The sequence below is a fragment of the Rhinolophus sinicus genome, chromosome 4 (genome assembly GCF_057876585.1).
Source record: "Rhinolophus sinicus isolate RSI-liver-muscle chromosome 4, RSI-T2T, whole genome shotgun sequence".
Classification (NCBI taxonomy): Eukaryota; Metazoa; Chordata; class Mammalia; order Chiroptera; family Rhinolophidae; genus Rhinolophus; species Rhinolophus sinicus.
This window is the reverse complement of record NC_142504.1, coordinates 30,799,208-30,820,636: the sequence shown is the minus strand read 5'-3', so window position 1 is coordinate 30,820,636 and position 21,429 is coordinate 30,799,208. Positions and strand designations below refer to the sequence as shown.

The 21,429-nt window shown below is 39.8% G+C and overlaps 1 protein-coding gene across 2 annotated transcripts in view; it reads right to left on the bottom strand.

Annotated features, from left to right (window-relative positions):
* Positions 1 to 251: 251 nt before the first annotated feature.
* The window catches only part of SLC25A13 (solute carrier family 25 member 13), a 178,512-nt gene continuing 157,334 nt past the window's right edge, over positions 252 to 21,429 (bottom strand). For both annotated transcript variants that reach the window (XM_019729757.3, XM_019729758.3), the window contains exons 15-18: positions 12,234 to 12,372; positions 1,843 to 2,001; positions 1,660 to 1,750; positions 252 to 1,390 (exon numbers count right to left, since the gene is read on the bottom strand). In XM_019729757.3, the coding sequence (XP_019585316.3) occupies positions 1,204 to 1,390; positions 1,660 to 1,750; positions 1,843 to 2,001; positions 12,234 to 12,372 (576 nt within the window). In that variant the 3' untranslated portion in view covers positions 252 to 1,203. The remainder of the gene's footprint in view (positions 1,391 to 1,659; positions 1,751 to 1,842; positions 2,002 to 12,233; positions 12,373 to 21,429) is intronic.

The window sequence follows — 21,429 nt, the reverse complement described above, 5'->3', positions numbered from 1 at the left end:
ACTATACAGTGCTCGAGATGACGAGAATGAAAGTGTCAGTTTGCTAGGTTCTTTGCTTATTAATTTATCAATGGTTAAATGTAGTTTCTCTTACTGTGAAAATGGCAAACTGGCATACTGAAAATGACGGTACACATTGCTTTAAAAGACCAAGATATAGCCATGCTGATATGAATAAAATCCCCCTCAAAACAAAACAGAGAGTCCAATAATGACAATTATTCACCATGTGACATGCAAAGAAAAAAGAATAGCTTTAAAAATAGTTTATTTCCTCCTTCACAAACACACAAGCCTTCTGACCACTATGCAAGGGACCACAAATTAAATAGAAACTTACATTAGAACATATTTGTCTCACATGATTCAAGATAAAGTGGGTTTTCAAAGCAAATGGGTGCCAACTGAGGGGGATCGGGAGGGAATTAACACAGGTACCAGGCATAGGGGGTATGCGTTTTTCTGAAGTTTACTGAAATAGGCAGTAATCAGCACATGTGTGTCCTATGGGCAGTTACCTAAAATTAGCACATCCAGAAGAGGTGCTAATAAACAATAAAATTCCAAGAGTACGCCCCTGGAGTACAAAGACTTCTCATTCGTAGTCTTGGTACCAGTAACAGTATATGATTATTAAACATCTTCAATATGGTTTTCATTACAAAAAAAAAAAAAACGTTTCACATAAAAGCTTCATAATATAATCCAGAGGCAGAATTAGTGCATGTTTAAAATCTGAAGCTGGGCTAGCTATTTCTGATCATGTTTTCATTGTTTCCAGTGCTTTTTACTTTTATAAATATGTACCCAGTTTTCTACCAGTTTAAACACGTGGAATCCTGTGCTCTGGACAGCATGACTGCCTTTCAGTAGCCTCTTTGGGATTATAATCCTATTCCAAGTAGAACAGCTCCAATTTCTATTCAGACGTGCTTTCTCCCTAATCCTGTGTTAACCAAATCGCAGCAAACGTCTGACACAACCAAAGGTTTGTGAGCAGAGCCCCAAAGAATAATTACGAATACTTTTACAATGATCTGGTAAAGAAAACACAAAGAAAATGAATGATTTCACTTTATAAAAAGCCTGCATTTGAATTTCAACAAGATATAGACGTGAAAGGAATAAAATATTGCTTCAATCCAAAATGGGGCGTTCTCTCCCCATGTGACAACAGGGCTATAGCAACATCCCAGGCCCCTCCTAGGGGCCTCCGGTAGGATGTTTTGAGGTAGATGCTGATGGCTTGAAGAGAGGTAGGTAAAGTCCAAATTTGTTTTCAATCCCTGCGAACGTTGCAACTGCCAGTTTGTAGCCCCCAACGTGATCAGGGTTGGGAGCAGGCAGTGTGATCCGGGACTTAGGAACTGGCTCTGACCCCACGGGTTTCCTAAAAGAAGAAAACAGAGGGAGAATCTGAGGTTTGTTTTATCTTGGTAAAAACAACATTCAACAACTGAAAATCTGTATCATCCAGGAGTTGTGGAATTCTAGTCAGTTGTATGTTTCCCTTGGAAATGGGTTTGATAACATGATTTGAATATTTTCCTGCATCTTCTCTTAATTCATCCTAGGGCATAGGCTGATGCACCTTTTTCCATGATGACTGAGTATGAGAAGCCGCTGACGTTTAGCTGCAGGTTTAGCAATGATACTTACACTCCTCCAAAATCAACGTAGAACCACTGTTGTAGCAATTCATACGTCAGCAAAGTTACACCAAATTGGGGTGAGGATCGAAACACACGAGCTTCAAAAAAATGGGGAAATAACAGATATAATTAGATTTTTAAAAGTTTACCTAATACCAAAGGTTTAGTTAAGGACAAATTATTTCCATACCCCCAGCTCCTTTCCACAAAGCTTTTGGGCCTTCTTCCCGCAGTATCTTCCTAAAGCAGTCCATCACTCCGCTGTAAGTGGTTTGGCCAGCTCTGGCAGCCACCTGTAATCGAGTCTTGATAACATCAGCAGGGGTCACTAAAGATGCCGCCGGCATACCTGCAGGAAAGACAACACCAACGCAGTGCGGTCACATTCTCACTATATAAAAATAACTGCTTTGAACTACTGGCTGTGGAAAGAAAGTTAAGAATCCGACGAAATCAAATGCCTATTTCACTGTCCACTCTAGGAAGTACAGCGTGACTATCTCGTCTGTAGTGACTCACCTACACTCTTCACCTCTGCTTCCCCAAATCACCCGACCTCCATTTGTTATGCTTTTACTCTTTTCTTGAATGGTTTTAAGAAATTATTTATCAATAACCGTATTTCAAGTAGTTGAGAACAAACGGAGAAAATTTTTTTTTTTTTGCTTTCCTTCTGAAATTAGAAACCCGAAAAGTTATTAGGTCCGATTTTTCAGAGGTGAAGCTTGTTATGCGTTTCCTCTTCATGCTTTTCTGCGGCTGCTGGCAGTCCCAGGAGGTGCCTTCTCGTACACATTCAACCACCCCCTATCCTCCAAACCCTAACCTCTCCAGTTACACCAGAAAAAGACTTTACTGATAGCTAAACAAACACTGTGTGTGAGTGCTTGTATGTGTGTGGGGGAGACCAGAAGGGAAGACTTCCACAGATAACACTTTAGGATTCCTTTTTCATAAGACTGACATCTCCAGAAAAAAATATTTGACAGAACGCTTAAAATTTATACTGGCTGATAATCAATGAAAAGGGAACAACAACACCACCACCAACAAACCCTCCCAAAATTACCAATGGGAAATTTTTCTACAGTCATTTTATCCAAAATGGGGCAGCCCATGTTTAGATATTTTAAAAGCGAGACTGTACTCAGAAGACACTGTCTCTTATGGTTTTATTACTTTTCCATTATGAACCTATTCCAAACCAAATTGGTCAAATGCAGATGCATAAATCTCCTTTGCTTTTTTTAAGGCTTAATAATTCTGTAAGAATTTCTGTCCAAACCAACGTGGTCTGGCTCACAACTACATCTCATCCTTCTAACAGACAGCTTTAAAGTTACAGAGTGTGCATGTGTGTCTGGGGAAATGTGCATAGTACACGTTTGCATTTTTATTACTAAGCTGAATCTCTTCCACTTCCATCTTGACTGAGCTCCTCAAACATTCATCTTAAGTAACCATTTTTTATAAAATGCATCACATTTTTGCATGTGAAAAAGCTTCCTTTATATCCGCTGCTTCACTGGATAGGTCATACCGAATTTCCTATTAGCTTGGAGGAATTATTTTAACTTTGAGCCAGAAATTTATTCTCCAACAAAATGGAAGGAAACATGAAAAATGCTTAGAAACCCAGTGTTCACACCACCAATTTTGTTTTACTTCCTGGTTTAGAAAGAGTTTAGCAAGGCTGTCTGCTTTAGACATGCAATAAAATCCTCCTCACAAGAGTGGGCAGGCATGTCCGAGTGTGACTGACAGACACACCAGCAGTAAAAGGGGTAAAAAGTTTCCTTCAGTTAGGGTAGTTTTCATAAATAGTTCCTTACTATGAAAAAAGACAGAAGTATGGGGTGGGGAAAGGAGAAAAGATACTGATTAGTGGAATATTCCAAAAGAAATGTTTAAGATGTTTAATAAGCTGTGTGGCAAAACTGGTGTGTGTGTGTGTGTGTGTGTGTGGTGAGGTGGGGAGACTATGGTAGCCTGTACAAGACTCTCATCCTCCCATCCCAGGTTCCCATCTCTCCTAACCAGACAGCTGTGAGGGTCTCAGGGAAACTGGATATCTCTGTAGACAGGGGATTTCTAGTGAACCCAGAGAATAGAAACAGGCAGCTGGAAAGCAAGGTTGAGACAGCAGCATCTACTGGGAAGAGCTTGGCCACCAGAGATCTGTTGATTTTCGGGGCCAGGGTTGGCAAAGACTCTTGAGTGAATTTGCTTGGCTTCCAAAAGGCTAAGACAACACTGATCAAGAGGTCAAGTTTTCTCTTCCCAAAGATGGGGGTGGGAGGCTGGGGCAAGAAGCTAGGAAATGGAGGCTTCTTCTAGGTTCCTCAGGAGGGAGGGGACTGGCAGCCTACCTGACACTTGGTGATAGACAAACGGTGAGACCTTGGGACCACCCCACTACCAGTGAGACAGGAACAATTTGGGGTGCTCTCCAACCAATAAAAATGTGTCACTCTTTAAGGGGGTCCACCAACTAGAGAGTAGAAAAAGCAAGCATAACTGGCAAAATACAACTTCAGGCGGGTCATCCTTAATTTTCATAAATATCCCATTAATATTTGTAAAGACTGTGCTTCTCTGTTTATAGGTTGCACAGTTAATCTATTTATTTTGGATCAAGGTTAAGAGTTTTATCTAACTTATCTCTTTGATGTATCAGCTTTTATAGAAGTGTAAAGGTTCTCATTTAGCGTAAGAAAGTATCATGTTCTTGTCTCATAGTTTTAAGTTTAGGTTTTATAAGACAGTATTATGTTGACACTATATAGAGGTTGATGACAATCTACCTTCTTAGTGAATTTTATCTTTTGTAAGTGTAAAATATGCCTGTGCTTCTGAATGCTATTTTTAATCCCCAAATTCCATTTAGTCTGACATTAATATCGCTAAACTTGCTTATTGTTGGTATTTGCCCGGTACATATTTTTCAATCCATTCTCTTTCAATTTTTCTGTTTTTGCAAACTTCAGGTGACTAGCTTTCCTTTCGCAACTCGTCTAAAAATGTCTCTTTTTTATCAGGGGCATTGAATCCATTCAATCGTGGCTGTTATTGTGGTTATTTCTGCTATCCTCTATTATGATTTTTGTTTTTTCTGTTTCTAGTTGTTTCCCTTTTGATCTCCACCTTTTCCTCACTAATTTATTTAAATATTTTATGCATTACATAGGTGTAGTATTTACAATGTGTACCATTAATTAACATTTACATCCTTCACCAGCAAGTTGAGGACTTCAGCACACTACTTTTGTCTTTCCTTTATCTGCCTCCCAACGACCTTCTTGTAAAAGTATGACACAGCAGTTATTTTGTCCTACTCTCAGGATGAACTTTATTTGCTATTTCATATATCCCACATTTCCCTCTTAAGTTCATTTTTCATTTTGCCTCAGAGAGGTCTGAGGGGTAACCTTTGAGTCCTGGCACGGGAGAAAGTAACTTGAATTTTGCCCTCTCTCCCAAAATACTAGTGTGCTTCAGAATGTAATCCAGGTTTAAAACACCCTCCCCTTGGCACTTTGAAGGTATCCAGTACTACAGATGAGAAGTCAATCTTCTATTACTCATTGTGTTGTCTCCCTTCCCTTATTACTTCTCCGGAGGGAACTCCTATTCAATGAATGTTAGACCTCCTCGATCAATCCTACAGGTCTCTAAAACTTTTTGATTTGTCATCTCTGTATTTCTGCTCGATATTCTAGAGTGCTGTTGGTTCCTCCCCCACCCCCCCATGATTTTATTTTCCAGATGCCTAGTTTGGTCTTTGATCATATCCATTCTATCATTCAGACCATCTATGGATTTTTAATTTTGGCAATCCTGTTATTAGTTTTCAAGAAAGCTTCTTTACTGATTGTTCCTTTAAAATCTGAGGACCCTAATTATAGTTCTTAAAAGTTCTTCTCTGTTCCCTGAATTGCCTGTTTTCTCTGTAATTCTTCTGTTTACTTACCTTATTGCTCCGTCTTGTCTTGTCTGAGGACCTCTGGCTGTCTATTGATATTGAAGTTCAAAGGATAGGCTGATTAGTGCTGTGGATGGCTTCTATCTTACCCTAGGCCAGTGTCACCCACAGGCTTCTCTCCTGAATGGGTGGGCTGTCTGAGGGCTTTGTGAGGTGGGTGAGGCCTGTTAACTGGATACAAGGGGCTAAGTTAGCCGCCGGAGTGGAGATCTCCCAATCTGAAATATGGAAGGCTTCATTCAGGAAGTAGAAGGAATTATTTTATACCCATCTTGGGAAAAGCAGCCATTAGTTTTTTTTTTGGTTTTTTTTTCTGCATCTGTGGTAAAGGCCTGCAATTATCTTAAGCCTTGCTCTCCTTTCTTTCAGTCCCTTACAACTGTCCTCTCCTGGTAAGTAGTCCCTTTCTTTAGAATACAGCTCTGGGCTTTTAGCCTGGATTCAAGTGTTACCTAAACTCCTTATAACAAGAGAGGCCCAAGTTCGACCTTCCTGCAGTAAATGCAAGTCTTTAACTCTTGTTAATGATTTACCCTAAAACCTCCATCCCTCCCCATCTCTAGGCGTTCTATTGTTCACTCACAGGTTAAAATTCTCTGGTTCTGCTCTTACGTTAATAAAAGTAGTGTTTCCTGCCAGTGTTGTGGGCTGGGGCATCCTGCAGTCCAGTTTCAGAGTCAATATGAATATGGTTCTGTTTCCTGCCTTCTGAGGGCTGGCGCTAACATTTTCTAGTGCCAATAAGGAGTTTTTAAAAATGTATTTCCTCACATTTTAAGGTATTTGGGAGGTGAGGAGAGCTGGTGAATGTGCCAGTCCATTCCCTTAATCCAACCTCTCCATTATATCATATTTGTAAGGATCTTAAGCTTTATGGCGACATAAATTAACAAATACGTGCCAACAGTACTCTTCTATCTTAATTCTTGGAATACGTTTGTGAAAGCATCATGGTCAGTCACACACACATAATACTTCCATGTCTGTGATTTGAACAGCTTTTAAAGATATTCCTGAACCTGAATTACAACTTAGTCTAAGCTAATTAATTCAAAGGTAAGACCATCACTACAGAATGACTTGTTCATCGTTCTGACAATTAAGACCACCTGGCACGATAGATCATTCTATAAAATTTGAGAAGTATTAGATATCCTTTATTTGATATTATCTATAAGCCATATTGAAATGCTCTACATTAATTAAAAAGGCAACATGTTAATCAGAAGGAATTAGAATTTGGTTTCTTAATTTCAGGCTCCTTCCTTCGGACCTCACCTTTTGACATACTGGGGTACTTTTCTGTTTTTTTTAAAGATTTTATTGAGGGAGGGGAACAGGACTTTCTTGGGGAACAGTGTGTACTTCTGGGACTTTTCCATGTCAAGTTGTCCTTTCAATCTTAGTTGTGGAAGTTGCAGCTCAGCTCCAGTTGCCGTTGTTAGTTGCAGGGGGTGCAGCCCACCATCCCTTACAGGAGTCGAACCGGCAACCTTGTGGTTGAGAGGATGCGCTCCAACCAACTGAGCCATCCGGGAGCTCAGCGGCAGCTCAGATCAAGGTGCCGTGTTCAATCTTAGCTGCAGAGGGTGCAGCCCTCCATCCCTTGCAGGAGTCGAGGAGTCAAACTGGTAATCTTGTGGTTGAGAGCCCACGCTCCAAACAACTGAGCCATCTGGCCACCCAGGAGCTTAGCGGCAGCTCATTGACTTCATTCCACTGGTGGAGGGCGCAGCTTGCTGGCCCATGTGGGAATCGAACTGGCAGCCCAGTTGCCCAGAGCTCACGCTCTAACCAACTGAGCCACCCGTCCACCCACACTGGGGTACTTTGGATCATGAACATAAATTCAAATATTGGTTAGTCTTACTCTACCCCTGTGAATTAATGTGGTAGATATTCCCAGTATTTAAATATATTCCCAATTTATAAATAGATATATAAATCTTTAAAAACAGTATTTTCTAGGTTTTGAGATAGCAACAACCGTTAAAAAGTTGCATATTGCTAAAGTAATCTAACTTTAAATCAAATTTTTGGAAAAAGATAGTACTTACTGAATAACTGAAATTACTATCAAAACATAGAGAGCATAATCATATTCATTTAATCTTAGACCCGTCTTATTTATAATAGGATTGTTCAATAAAAAATATTCTGTGTATTCTGTGTAAGAGACCAATTTATATATAAAATAAACAAGTATATTTTATACAAAATGTGTTTTATATAAAATATGAAAATACATATAAAATAATCATGAAGACATTTCTGTCTTATAATAAATAACTTAGTGGTCAACTACTATTCATCATAGCTTATTTTGAGATAAGCTTTTCTCCTTTCTGTTTCTCTCTTGGTTTTTTGTTTGTTTGTTGGGATTTTTTGATGGCTTAGGTGCATTTTATTGGTTTTCTTTCAGAATGTTCTCCTATCTCTTAATGGAAACAACGATCACTTTGGCTTTGGGATATGCTTCCTTGGATCCTGCACATACTGCATCTGTGAGTTCTCGCCACAGGAAATACTTTTGCTCTCACTGGTATCCACAAGAGAAACTGGGGGCGGGGGGATGACCTATCTTCCACCCTACAGCCCAAACAGGTGTGCATTTTTGTGCTCGCTGCCCTGTGTGATGCTGTAGCACGTGGAACACTTCTGGACAAGTCTTCTTGCCCTTCTCTACACTGAAATCAGCAGTCGGGCCCAGCATGCCAGCAAAGTTCTACAGTCAGCAGCTGGTTGCCCTAATTCCTGCCATGACATCTGCTTACCACTGGATATAGATTTTTATGTCCATCTTATAACAAAATATATTACTAATCTTTCTCATTAATTCTGATACATTTTAGGCATTTTAATTTGGATTTTCAGGTAAGCAATATTTGCAAATAATGATAGTTTCATTTCTTCTTTTCTCATATTTTTCGCCTCTTACTTCTTTTTCTTATTTTCCGACTCTGACAGGAAACTCCAAAATAAGGCTGAAAAACAAGGATGATAGACATCCATGTTTTATCCCTACTGTTAATAAGAATGGTAGTTATGGCATTTGCCATTGGCTTCTGATTATCTGTTATTAGATTAAGAAGGTAGTTGAGTTCTCATTATATAGTTTATACAGATTTGTGGAATATAAAAGATCGTCAAGCTTTGCAGCTGATCTGCTTTTTGAAGGAAAAAAACCAGTATGACAAAAAGTGTCTTCTATTTTCCCACGTTGCATGGAAGTGGAAGAATCAGCGGAAGATAAATGAAGGTAAATGTTCCATAGTAAGTGTGACAGCTAGCTCCCAAATGGCCCTCAGTGATCTTCACTTTCTGGTATTCACAGTTCTGCCCCTGTATCATCATCTCATCGCCTATAACACAGTGCTAATCACTGTAACCAATAGGACAGTGTGAAAATGTAGGAGTGTGACCTCCAAGGCCAGGTCATGAAAGATAGCGCAGCTACTGCTTTGCTTTCTCTCTATCCCTCTCCCTTCCCTCCACACTACCTCCCACTCCCCCTCCTTTCTCACCTCCCTCCCCATCTCCCTTTCCTTCTCTCTTCTCCTCTCTCTCCTTCATTTTGCTCTGGGAGAAGCCAGCTGCCATGTCATGAGGACATCCAAGGTGAACTAAGGAGAAACGATATGGCACGGAACTGAGGCCTCCTGCCAATGGCCAGGTGATTGAACCATCTTGAAAGTGAATCCTCCAACTCCAGTCAAGCCTCCTAGTGACCTGGCTGACATCTTGACAGCAACCTCATGACAGACCTGGAGCCCAGAGGCACTGAGAAGCTGCTCCTGACCCACAGAAACTGTGAAATAATAAATGTTTGCTGTGTTATGCTGGTTAGTTTTGGTGTAATTTGTTAATACATCAATAAATACCAAATATAGAAGGTATCTGGAAACCAATTCTAAAGACAATAGGATGGTCATAGGGCTAAAAAAACAGCAGCATGGGGGATGTAAACTAGTTAAAACTTTCAAGAATAGTGTGGCAATGCCTTAAAAATCTTATTTTTTAATTTTTTTTATCAGCAAACTCACTTAAGAGAATGTTTCTCCAAAATAGGCGGAAAACCTTTAAGCACAAAGATATTTTTTTACACCATGTGTTTAAATTTTTTTGAAAAAAAATTGTTATCTAAGATTGAAGATTAGATAAGTATTCAGCAATTAAAACTATGTTTGCAAAGTTTTAAATGATATACAATAAAATTAATATTATTATCAAACATTTAAAACTACTTACGTGCCAGATAGCTTCTGGATCTTTATATATCTATTAATTCACTTAATCCCCATAATAATCTTCTGAGGCAAAGACTATTCTTATCCTCATATATAGGAGGAACAAGCAAAGAATTAAATAACTTGTGCAGGTAACACAGTTCTAAGTGAACAAACTGGAATTTGAACCTGGGTAGTCTGACCCCACAGCGTATGCCATGAACCATTTTGCTGTTTGGCTAACAATGCTTCAGATATTAAGTAAAAACCACATATGTATAGTGTGATTGCAACTCTTAAAAACCATCAAGGGGGAGAAAATTAGCAAAAAATGTTAAAAAGTGTTAAATATCTTAGAGTCGTAGAATAATGGATCATATTTCCTATTTATGCTTTCTGGTACTTTCCAAATATTTTATGACGTGCAAGATTATTTTCATAATCATAAAAATAGAAGAATATAAACCTTAAAAGAGAAAAAAATCTACTCATAATTTCTATAACTCTGGTGGTAAGGATTACCTAGGAAACCCCTACCCAGAAATGAAATTACATCTGAGGAGTTATCTTCTCCAAAGGAAGAATGAAAGGCAATCATTTTTGTGGTGTGAAGAAAACAAAGCTTGGAGAGAGTCCTAGACTTTGATCTGAGCTCTAATATTTATCTTCTGATTTCATAATTGATTTTTGGAGTGATTAACAGATAGACTCTTTTGGATTCAATGAACTACTGCCTACCATTTACTAAATAATTACTCCATGCTAGGCCTTAAGTCCTCACACGGGCACTCTCACTAAGGCTCACAATCACACTTTCTAGTCAGGACAGTTACCATCTCCATTTATAGCCGAGGAAACCAAGACTTAGGGGAAGTTAAGTGACTTGGCCAAAGTCACACACTACTAAGTGGTATGTTGATTCTTCCCATTAGGTCCTACCTTATTTCAAGTGAGTAATTTGAAACAAATTGTATTCTAACCTTTTGGTTCAAAAATATTATCATTTATACATATGTAAATGACACAAAAGACACAGTGAGTCAATAGCTAAATTGGCATTAAAGCCAAGAATTTTTATATTCTAGTCTTGAAATCGTGATTTCCTGATACAGGTAGAGAGGTCTTATTGCGACTCATACGAGTATAGAGTTCCTGAGCAGCCAGGAAGTTACAATCCGGCTTCATGTGCCAACATTAAAGAAAAAGAATTAATTAAGAATGAAAGAGAAGCTACCTTGGTTCCTTTCTCCAGGGGCTCCCCAGGCCACAGGCAGGACATGGGGCCCACAAAACAACAAGCAACTTCTCAAAGCAGGGGGTTGTTCTCAGGAGACTTAAGCCACATATCTGAGGAGAACGACACCTGTATCAAAACTGTGTGGACCCAGGCATCCCATGACTGCCTTAGGGTTTGTAAACTCATTAAATGTTTGTCACCACCTGGAGAGCTAATCCAGATTGTTCCGGCCTTTAGGATCTCTGGACAAGGAGGACCATCAAAGAACAAACTGATTCCTGCTGTGGCTATAATCAAATTTCCTCTAGGGATTTATACTGGGACATAGAAGCTAAGGTCCACATCTATTTTTTTTCTTCTATTGATATTTTCACTACTGTAACACTGAAAAAAAGATAACAGTCATTTCTCTCTGGGATTTAATTAACACACACACCCAGTGCCTATAACCTTACACAGCAAGGAGGAATCAGGTTTCTAATAAGGACCAAGTCATTTTCGGTTGTTCTATATTTCTTTTCTCTAAATCAGGGGTGTCCAAACTTTTTTCAACGTTTTTTTACCAAGGGCCATATGCGGTAAAATACACAAACAGCGGGCCACTCACTCGAGGTGAAGTACGTATTGCCTCACCTGGTTTATTTAAGTAAACTAAATATATTTTTGGAATTTGCTGCGGGCCAATTAACAAGGGATTGCGGGCCGCAGTTGGCCTGCGGGCTGCAGTTTGGACACCCCTGCTCTAAATGATAATAATTATCGCTTCAATTCTGGACAAGCTTTTATACACTATTTTGCTTAGACACCATGAAGGCACAGGCATCAAACATTTTTAATACTTTTGACTTAATAGTACTCATTCTACGAAGTTAAACTATGAATTGGTATGGAACTTGAATGGGAATCCAACAATACCCCCAAATGCACCAATTTTTACTGAGACTTTTCTGGAGTTAAGAAATTAAACGAATAGTCTACTCTGCCAGCAGGAAGATTGATTTCTTTCCTTTTCTTTTCAGTAGCCCTTCAAAGCCATCTATAGCCATCTCGTATGTGCTGTCAGAACTATAAGCAAAAACTCTCATGCAGTGGCAAGGGGGTGGGGGTGGTAACAGAGCTCCGTGAGGGACACTCACCAGCTATGGCGCCAGCTAAGAGCAGGCTTCCGGGGCTAACCTGCCCATCTTCATTTGCAAAGGAAGCCTTCACATGAGCATAGCAGGGGAAGTAGATGGCCGAGAAAGGAATGTCCCGCAGAAAGCATGCTTTGGCACCCTGTCCATTTGAAAAGAAAAACCACATGAAACACATATCCCATTGAGAAGATCAAGCTTTTTTGGAACTTACCTCAGAACAAAATATTCCTGGAGAAGACTGAATTGTACTCACAAGTTAAAAGGGAAAGGGGGGAAAAATTACCCAAATTCTGCAAGTAATAAATCTGAATTTTCTTTTCAAAACGAAAACTAATTTTATTGTGTGGGGTCAGGAAGAGGGGGTAATTCTCATTTATTCTAATGGTAAGATTTCAATTAAAACGGTTTTGTTACTTTGCCTGCAATATCCTTTAAAATCCCTACTGATGGCAGGTCACTGGCATTTCAAGGAGGATCTGTTCTCACAAGATGGTCAGCAACAAGCAAGATGCCTCTCCGTTTACACACTAGGAAGTAGACAAATTACATAGGTGGTGGGGGAAGGGATTTGTTTTTGAATTGTTTGAGACTGATGAAAGCGTTGGACTTCTTCCCAGACAAAAGTGACAAATACGTAAAAAATTATATACCTTTCCTAGGGGTTCATGGGTCCCCTAATTTATTCACATACTTACCCCCACCACCCAGGATTTATGGAACATTGATAAGTGCCTGTTCTAAAGCCTTAAAATATTTGCAATAATTCCTACACATTTAAAAGCTGTATGTGGAACAATTAACAACTAGAGCAATATCTTCATCAAGTAATTTCTGGTGCCAAAATGATGCCACGGGGAGGCCTTGAGAATTGATGTGTGCCCAGAAACATGATGAAACAGTTAATCAACTAATGAAAACCACAAGACATGTACTGTGTTTTGGGAATGCTAAATGGGAAGGAAGTCACCCCTTTTCGACACTTAATGATTTAATACCATTTCTTTTACATATTTCTTACACCTAAAAATTTCCACCAAATTCAGAGCTTTTTCAGAGAAAACAATGAATCCATCCAGATTCAACAGATGTAGCCACACCCAGTGACATTTATTGAGGTCCAGGGATGTTGGAGTTTGGGTTTTTTTTTTTGACTGATGCTAGGCTCCAATCTGTCAAACTTCCTTAACACTACACGCCAGTTACTGTAACCTTCGCTTTTCTGACACCCTCTTTACGCTCCTGACTCAAACTGAGTTTGTGAGTAACAAAAGCCTGAGTCTTTTCCATAGGAAGTGCTATTAACCTAGGTCTCCTGTAACTTAATTCGTTGCCTTAAAGAAGTAACATAAGGAGGGCTTTATGTTTAATCCTATTAAACTTCTTCCTAGTTTGGCCCATCCCTCCAACCAGAATAAAAGCTTGAGATCTGGATCCTGTCATGTTGCCTGTTCCTCAGTCAGCTCACCCAGGGATGTGTCCCGATGCCTCTGTCCACTGTGAGCACAGATATTTCAAGAGAAGGCGAGTCACATCATGTACTGCCAACCTGCCCATACTTCTGTATCTTGTCTACCCCAAACTGTTACATGCCTGACTGAGAAGAGGAACCACAAAAGCCACCGCACCCGAGTCCCTCATTTTCTATGCAAGCAAATGGATGCCCAGGACAGTTAACCACTTAACTGCATGCTTAGTAAGCGCCATGCTGCTGGCCTGCTCAGGTCCAGGGGCAGGTCCCAAACTCAGGACTCGCCAGTTCTCCCCCCCCCCTCTCAGCTTTGCAAGGGGGAAAAGTACAGTCTAACTCCAGTGTCCATGTGTGGCATCCAATCTTTTCCTTATGATTGTGTTTTAAAAAAGTCATATATCATGCAGGCAGTTACATGTAAGGGTAACACTATCTCCCATTTGTTTCTCTACTTTCACTTCCTTTTCCTTAGGTTGCCTCCAAACTTTCCAGTTGAGTTCTGCCAGCCATTTGCCCACATATGGACTCTGTCCAGGCAACATCCATATTCGATACCACATACCAACTCAAATTAAGATCAATTAAATCTTCTTCATGTCGGTCTCCCTTAAGTATAGCAAAAAACATTGCCATGTTACCGACTGTCCAAATAAATCACTTTGGAGTAATTTTTAAGGCTGATTTAATTCCTTCACCAACAAATCTTGCTTCTTACTAAACCCATTTTTACTTTTAACCTCATTACCCACATCTTCAGATGTTTAAGCTAAACGTCAGTCTGTATGAGCTGCTCATTTTTTTGCTGGTAATACTTCCTCTTTAAAATATTTTTTCCCCCTGGTTATAAAACATTAAGTGCTTATGATAGACAATACAGAAAAGTATTGAAAATTTAAATTGCTCTTGATTTTCACCAGTCTGAATAACCACTACAACTACTATATATGTTTCGGAGCATTTCTTTCAACAGTGATATTAACAACCATTCCATAGTTGGGACCATGCTTCTGCTAAAATTCATGGTATATGGTTGGTGTTTTTGGGTGTGTGTGTGTGGTGTGGGGGGCTGGGCAGTATGGTCTAACATCTTCATTTCTTAGCCATATTGTCTAAATTTCCTTTCTATTTGTTACTTTGAAAACTCTTTTGCCATCTCTGATCTTGGCTGTCCTGTAGATTAGGCCTGCTATTCTCACAGCTTGGTAATGACTTAACTTTCCCATTTTCCTCGCCTCGGTCAGCTTGATTCCTCTCAGGTAAAGCTACTCAATGCCCCCCATTCATCTGATCAATCAAGGTACAGCTATCACTCTTCATCTTCTTTGATGATTGCTAAGCTGGGAACATCAACCTCTTAAATACCACCTCTTCATTCCTTTAAACCCAAATACCACCCTTTCCACTGAGGCTCCTTTAACTAGAAGATAGGCAGGGAGTGGATTCCACATGGCTCCACCTTGTCTACACTTTCTCAATGGGGACCTGAGTTTTCTTCATGCTCTTCTATCTGCCTATGTCAGTATTACCGATTTCAGACTGTAAGCAACCAGGGGCCAGGAACGACTACTGTCTGATTTAATTTAGAAAACACTTAGCAAAATCTTAGGCTGTCAGTTGGGGCTTAAGATATGTTTCTGGTGACAGTGATTTGGCTTCGCCAATTCACACAGAAAAAAACCACAACTAAAAAGAGAAATGAGAGGCTTTGGAGTATGCTGTCAGGTTTCTGCAAGGAAAACTAACTCATTTCTTGGAAAACTATACTAGAAACCAAAACCAAGCTTTTTGTTTTTCAAACAAAGATATGTATAATTTACTGGGGATACAACAGAGCTTAGGAGGAAGTAGTGGATAATTTTGTACTAGAATGTTAACATTAAGAAAAAAAAGAGGCGAGAAAGACAGTAATTAGCCTCTCTTATGCGATGTGGCTTCCATACGATCAGAAGGCCCTGAGAAGATGTGATCTGAAATTACAAACATCCTTGTGACACAAAAAGAGTAAGGCCACATGAAGAAGCAACTGGGTCTTCCCAAGAAGGAACTCTCTCCCCTTTCCTGAAATCATGATAATCGTTCACGTGTCAGTGTGAGAACAAGTGCCTAAAGAGGGGTGTGTGTGATGTGATTTAAGAGATGTTTGAAAACAGCTCCAGACGACTGAGAAGAAAAATGCCATAATCAAAACACAAGAGAACAAACAAATAAAAATCTAAGGGAAAGGTGGAGCTGCACTCACTGCGAAACATGAAAGGAAACTGGGTAGGAATATGTTGTAGTCTTCCTACCAGAGGGATCAGACAATGTATAATAAAAATCAAGTAATTTACGCACACTAGGGCAAATGTCGAGACTATGTCAGAAGTCTTACGTTTCTGATTATATGAGAAAAAGGAAAAGTCAAGGCAGAAAGATAACATGTGAACAGCCACCATCTCTGCTCCACAGAGGCCAGCAAGTTAAAACACTTAAAAACTCAAATTTCCACCGATCCAGGTATGAAGAACCTCTGGTACAACCCTCCTCTCTATCTCTGCATGGCTGCGTGATGAGCACTGAATCTTTCTTACTTGTCAAACGCACCAACCAAAGGCTGCCTTCTTCTAGGGTTGAGAGGAGGGAGCAGGGGTTTAGGAATAAATGAGGTAATAACTGTGAGAGTCCCACGTATAGTGTATAAATGTAAGGGGCGGTCGGGACGAGGAGGTGCGTGTCTCCCTGCCTCTTCCAGTGCCTGTATCCTCCCCCAGCCCAGCACCTGCTCAGTCATCTCCACGCAGCAAATCACTCTCCGGAGTCATGAGGTGCCTCAAGCCTCTCTCACACACCAGGCATCAAAGCCCAATTTCCAAGGAAAGCTAACTTTGCAGAAGGCTGGAGAAAAAGGCAGACTTATTAAATTTCCCTGGCCTCCTTTCCTTACCACTTCCTTCAGGTCTGAGGCACAAAGGCAGGTGCCAATTTGTAAGGCTGCCCCAGGCAATACCTGACCTGTTGCTCCCACACAATGAAAAGGAAGCAGGCTGTGAAAAAGGCTTTTAAAGTTCCAACAGTGAGAATGTTTCTCTCCCAGATTCCTTGATAAATCCTTCACTTCGTGGTGAACACCCATTCTCCAGGCCTACATCAAAACATAAACCTGTTTGACTTGAATTGTACGGGACTCATGTACAATTTTTACTAGGTGATCAGCCATTCTGAACAGGCAACTTCATAATAAAGGGAAACATTCTGTGCTGCCCAAGAGCCTGCGTCAGCAACACCAAAATAATTACTTTGGCCATTAAAAAATTAATACATTACAAAATGTGTGCCACCTAAAATAAATCTTTGAATGTTCTCGTCCCGTAACAAAAATGCCCACATTTTCCTGCCCTAAGTCTTTCTCACTGGTTCTCTAAGCAGCCCTGTCTCCGACACTCTCTGGTTAGCCCTGAATTGCCTTGATACACAGTAAAATCACTTGGGGGAAATTAATAAATGCAAAATGCAATCATCTAATCTCTTACTATTCATTAAAGCACTCTTTCTCCAAAGAGGGGAAATTACTGGTGTTTTTTTCCTTTTTAATAAAAGGCCCACTAATAACAGACAGGAACAATAAAAGGCATCTCAGGGGAGACCTATATGTAAATAAACTAGAATCAAAACTGAGATCTACTTTAATTATCGACTCTGGCTCCATTCCAATTCTGTATCATTCTGAAGTCTCTCTGTCATCATTCTATTTAAGGTCTAGGAAATCTTCTTTAAGGGTAGGCTTCACTTAACTTCAATTAGTAGTCCACGATCGACACAAGCCAATTAGACAGGCTTGGAGACGCTGGCCACAGTATCACCATGGCAAAGGAATTATTTATTTTGCTTCTCATGGTTTTTTGGATGTGGACACTGTGTTGAAAGCCCAAGGGAGCTTTAATCAATTCATAAGTTGCTGGACTCATCCACTCAAATTTACTCTGGCAACTCTGTCTGGCATGAAACTGTCAAAAGATATAACACAACAGGATTCATATCTTACACACACACACACACACACACACACACACACACACACACACACACTATCTCCAATGTCTTTTTCTCTTCTTTTAAAATTCTTCATCTCAGTTGGTATCACACCTGCCCAATCAATTTAAGGGGGAAAAAACAAAACAAAACTAGTCCTAAAGGATGGTTGCTGATAAAGAAGTCAGGGCCAGGGCAGGTCTTTTCGCATGCTAATTCCTGCTTATTCTAGCTGTACCTGCAAACACAGCTCTAAACAGACGATTTCTAATACAGGGGAAGGTAATTACACTCACAAAGGCACCTCTGTGTCAGGGCCGGGCCCCAGGAGCCAGCAGGTCTGGGAGACGGAGGCTTAACAGAGACTCCTGCAGTGAATGCACATTGTCTAGCATGGGGGAAAATGCCAGACTGGGGGACCCTGCAGCCTTCAAGACAACAGTGGTGCACCTTGTCTGAGAATGTTATTTAATGCTTCTGGCACCTGTAGGCAGAGCCACCCCTCTTTTCCTAACTTACAGGTTTAGAATTTATTTGGCATGTATAATTGTATATTTTGATCCTGGAGCTACAAACAATGGGCAGCATGTCATGTCTTGATCCCTTAGCATTCCTCTTGGTTTCTCCCAAGCAAGTTAACCCTTGTATACACAGCCTGGCAGCACCTCTCCTGCCCAGTCAAGGGACAGGTAGGGCCACGTGGCTGGGGATTGAACAGGGTGCATTTCAGTGTCTTGCTGAGAAATATCACTGGTGCCAAGAAGACCTGTTTGTTACGTGATTGTGTCATTGGTGTTAAAAACAAACCAGCCAACAACTGGAGGCTCGATACCAGTGACATTGAAATGACTTCAATGTGAATATAAAATGGCAATGCCTATTATTTAGTCTAGGACTTTTAGGATATTGGTTTCGCCTTTATTTCATCACAATTCTAACAAAAGCATCTTAGCAACTCAAGGTTTTTTGGTAGGAAATGCCACTCCTGTGTCAATTCTAATTCTCTACTATTCTACTAGTGTATGCTGCTTTGCCATCAACGATGCTCATTGGCCAATGGCCAGAAACCCTATAAAGAGAACGTAATGCCTTGTTGAGGAGATGCTCAAGCTGGCTTCCTCGACTCCTTCTTTTGACAAGTTTCTTTCAAAATGTGCAATATTATGCAGGCAATGCCCCGATAGAATTCTTTTTTCCTTTTTCTCCTTAGTGGAGATCTCAAAGTCCAGGGAGAAAGAAAAAAGCTTTTTATTCCAATCTCCTTCAACACAATCGAAGGTCATTTCTCTGCAACATTAACCACTACGGCTGATGGGTTAGCTGAGCTGGGTACTGCCTTCGTGTTTCACCTTCCTGTGTGCAATTCTTCTTGAAGAGGATGACCTTTCAGAGAAGAAGCAGACTGCATTCAAAGAAGTAGTCCAAATGTATCATCTGAAATACGGATCTCTATCTAAATTCTGCCACTCCAGGCCAACAGCAGGACACTGTAGGAGCAAAAATAGGCCTTGGGCTCAAATTATTGCTCTGCCACTTAGCTTTCTGATGGTGGGTAAAATTCTTAAAATCTCTGTCCCTCCAATTCCTCATCTCTAAAATGTAACATTTGTATCGACATAAGAATTTAAACCCAATGATTAATATAAAGCACCTAATACAATACCTAGCACAAGGATTTTCAATAAAGGGTGATGAGATAAAGGTAACTACTACTATCAATGAAAAGCACACTGTCCTGTTGGAACAGAAAATAGAAGTAGCTAATATATTCTTTAAACAAGTAGCATCTTGGGTGTGACTCCTATGTGCTTCCATACCTGAATCATGGTAGAGTTCTACATTTATCAGGCTAGGCGCCAATCTTCTATTTGGCAGAAGACCTAATCCTATCAAATAAGTTTATACTAGTTTGCTAAATTGATCACACCCCACATGGGACTCTCTGGCTGTCACAAGACATATGTCCTTAACTTTATAGTCAAAAACATTTCTTAAACTGGCCACTTTTTGAATGTGTACCTTGGTCACAATTAGAAACCAGAGAAATGTAAGGATAGATTAGTAGAAATATATCTGTCATTTCTGGGAAATATATTCAGAGCACGAAGAACAGTAGATTAGTAGCAGCATTTTCAATACTTTTAAACACGAAGGACAGCATATTACACAAGTTTACACAAGTTAAAATAAAAAAGTGCTGTGTTAAAACTAATCACTCAAGCACTTAGCAAAAAACAAAAGCAAAAGAAACAAACCAAGAAAACAGAACACTAGCTTGATAAAAATGTTGGCCTCTGGAAAGGTAGGATATTTGCAACACAGGGCTAGGAAATGAATACTTTATTGTTTTATTGTTACATACTCTTTTATATCTGAATTTTCTTCTCAAAACTATACTGCCTGTTACAATTAATTTTTAATGTATGGCGCCAGAATATGTGGTGATAGTCTCTCATCATCCTCAACACCGATCACTTTGAGGGCAATGATACTGTACTCACGTTTGTAACTCTAGCACCTACTGGAGTTAACCCTCAACAAATACTTGATGAATCAATGGAAGAATGACCACCACCACTACCAACAACAGAAAATATTAACTATTTTTTAATTTTTTAAAGAATCTTTTCTAGCCCCTTCCGCATACTCAACTCTTTGGGCATTGTTTTATGAAAATAATATTTTTCAGTGTCTCCTTCCCAAATCCAAAGGAGAATGCCTGACCTGAAGGGGCTTTTGACCACACAGCATCAGAAACTACCTAGGAGTGGGGCTGAGTGGAAGCAGCGAGGTATTTCTACAAAAATCCATTAGTTGACATCCTATAATTTAAAATCAATAACTGACACATCATGCATATTATGTGCTAAGTTCTATCCTACATCCTTTACATGCATTATTTTAGTAAACCCCACAACAGTCCTATGAATATGTAGGTACTAGTACTATCTTTTTTCTGCAAATGATGCATTTGAAACACAGGGGCAGAAAGATTAAAAAAAAAAAAAAGTCCTTTCCTCCCCCCCACCCCCCGTTTTTCTTTTAATATAAACTTTAAGCAGAATACTATGGACAATATCACATGACTTCCAATATTTATCACAGATTCATACCATACTAGATACAAAACCTGGACCCTTGAGGTACTTGATGTACTCTCCTTAATTTCTAAAATTCTGCCTTTTAATAAGATAAAATGTCCTAAATGGTCATTTTATGGAGGATGTTTTTGACAAAGCTATCAGGAAGGCACAGTTATTTTTTAATGATCACACATAGACAGCGTTTGGCGTGGCGACATGGCCCCCCCATCCGGTTTTGACGCTCTCTGCATAGCATCTGTGGTCTGTTCTGCTACTCTGGCTAATGTTAAGAGTTAGGAAAACAGAAGGGCCCTATTGCCTCTCAATGGATTAAAAAAGGCTTAATTTCTATAATTTAAAGAGTTGACATAAGAGCTAAAGTAACATGTCCTAATTCTAAAAAAACAATACAAAGCAAAATTGAGTTATTTTCTTATAATATCTAACATCTAAAAATAGCACTGGGTACTACAAGCAATTAGGCTAAACAGTAACTACCCTGGCCTAAGCTATCACATATTCATGGCGTCTAGTGTCATCTCTATTCTTTCCATCTCCATTTCCCTAACATGTTCACTGTCAACAATGAGACCACACCTGCCAACGGCTCAATATCAATGCTTAGCATATAACTTTG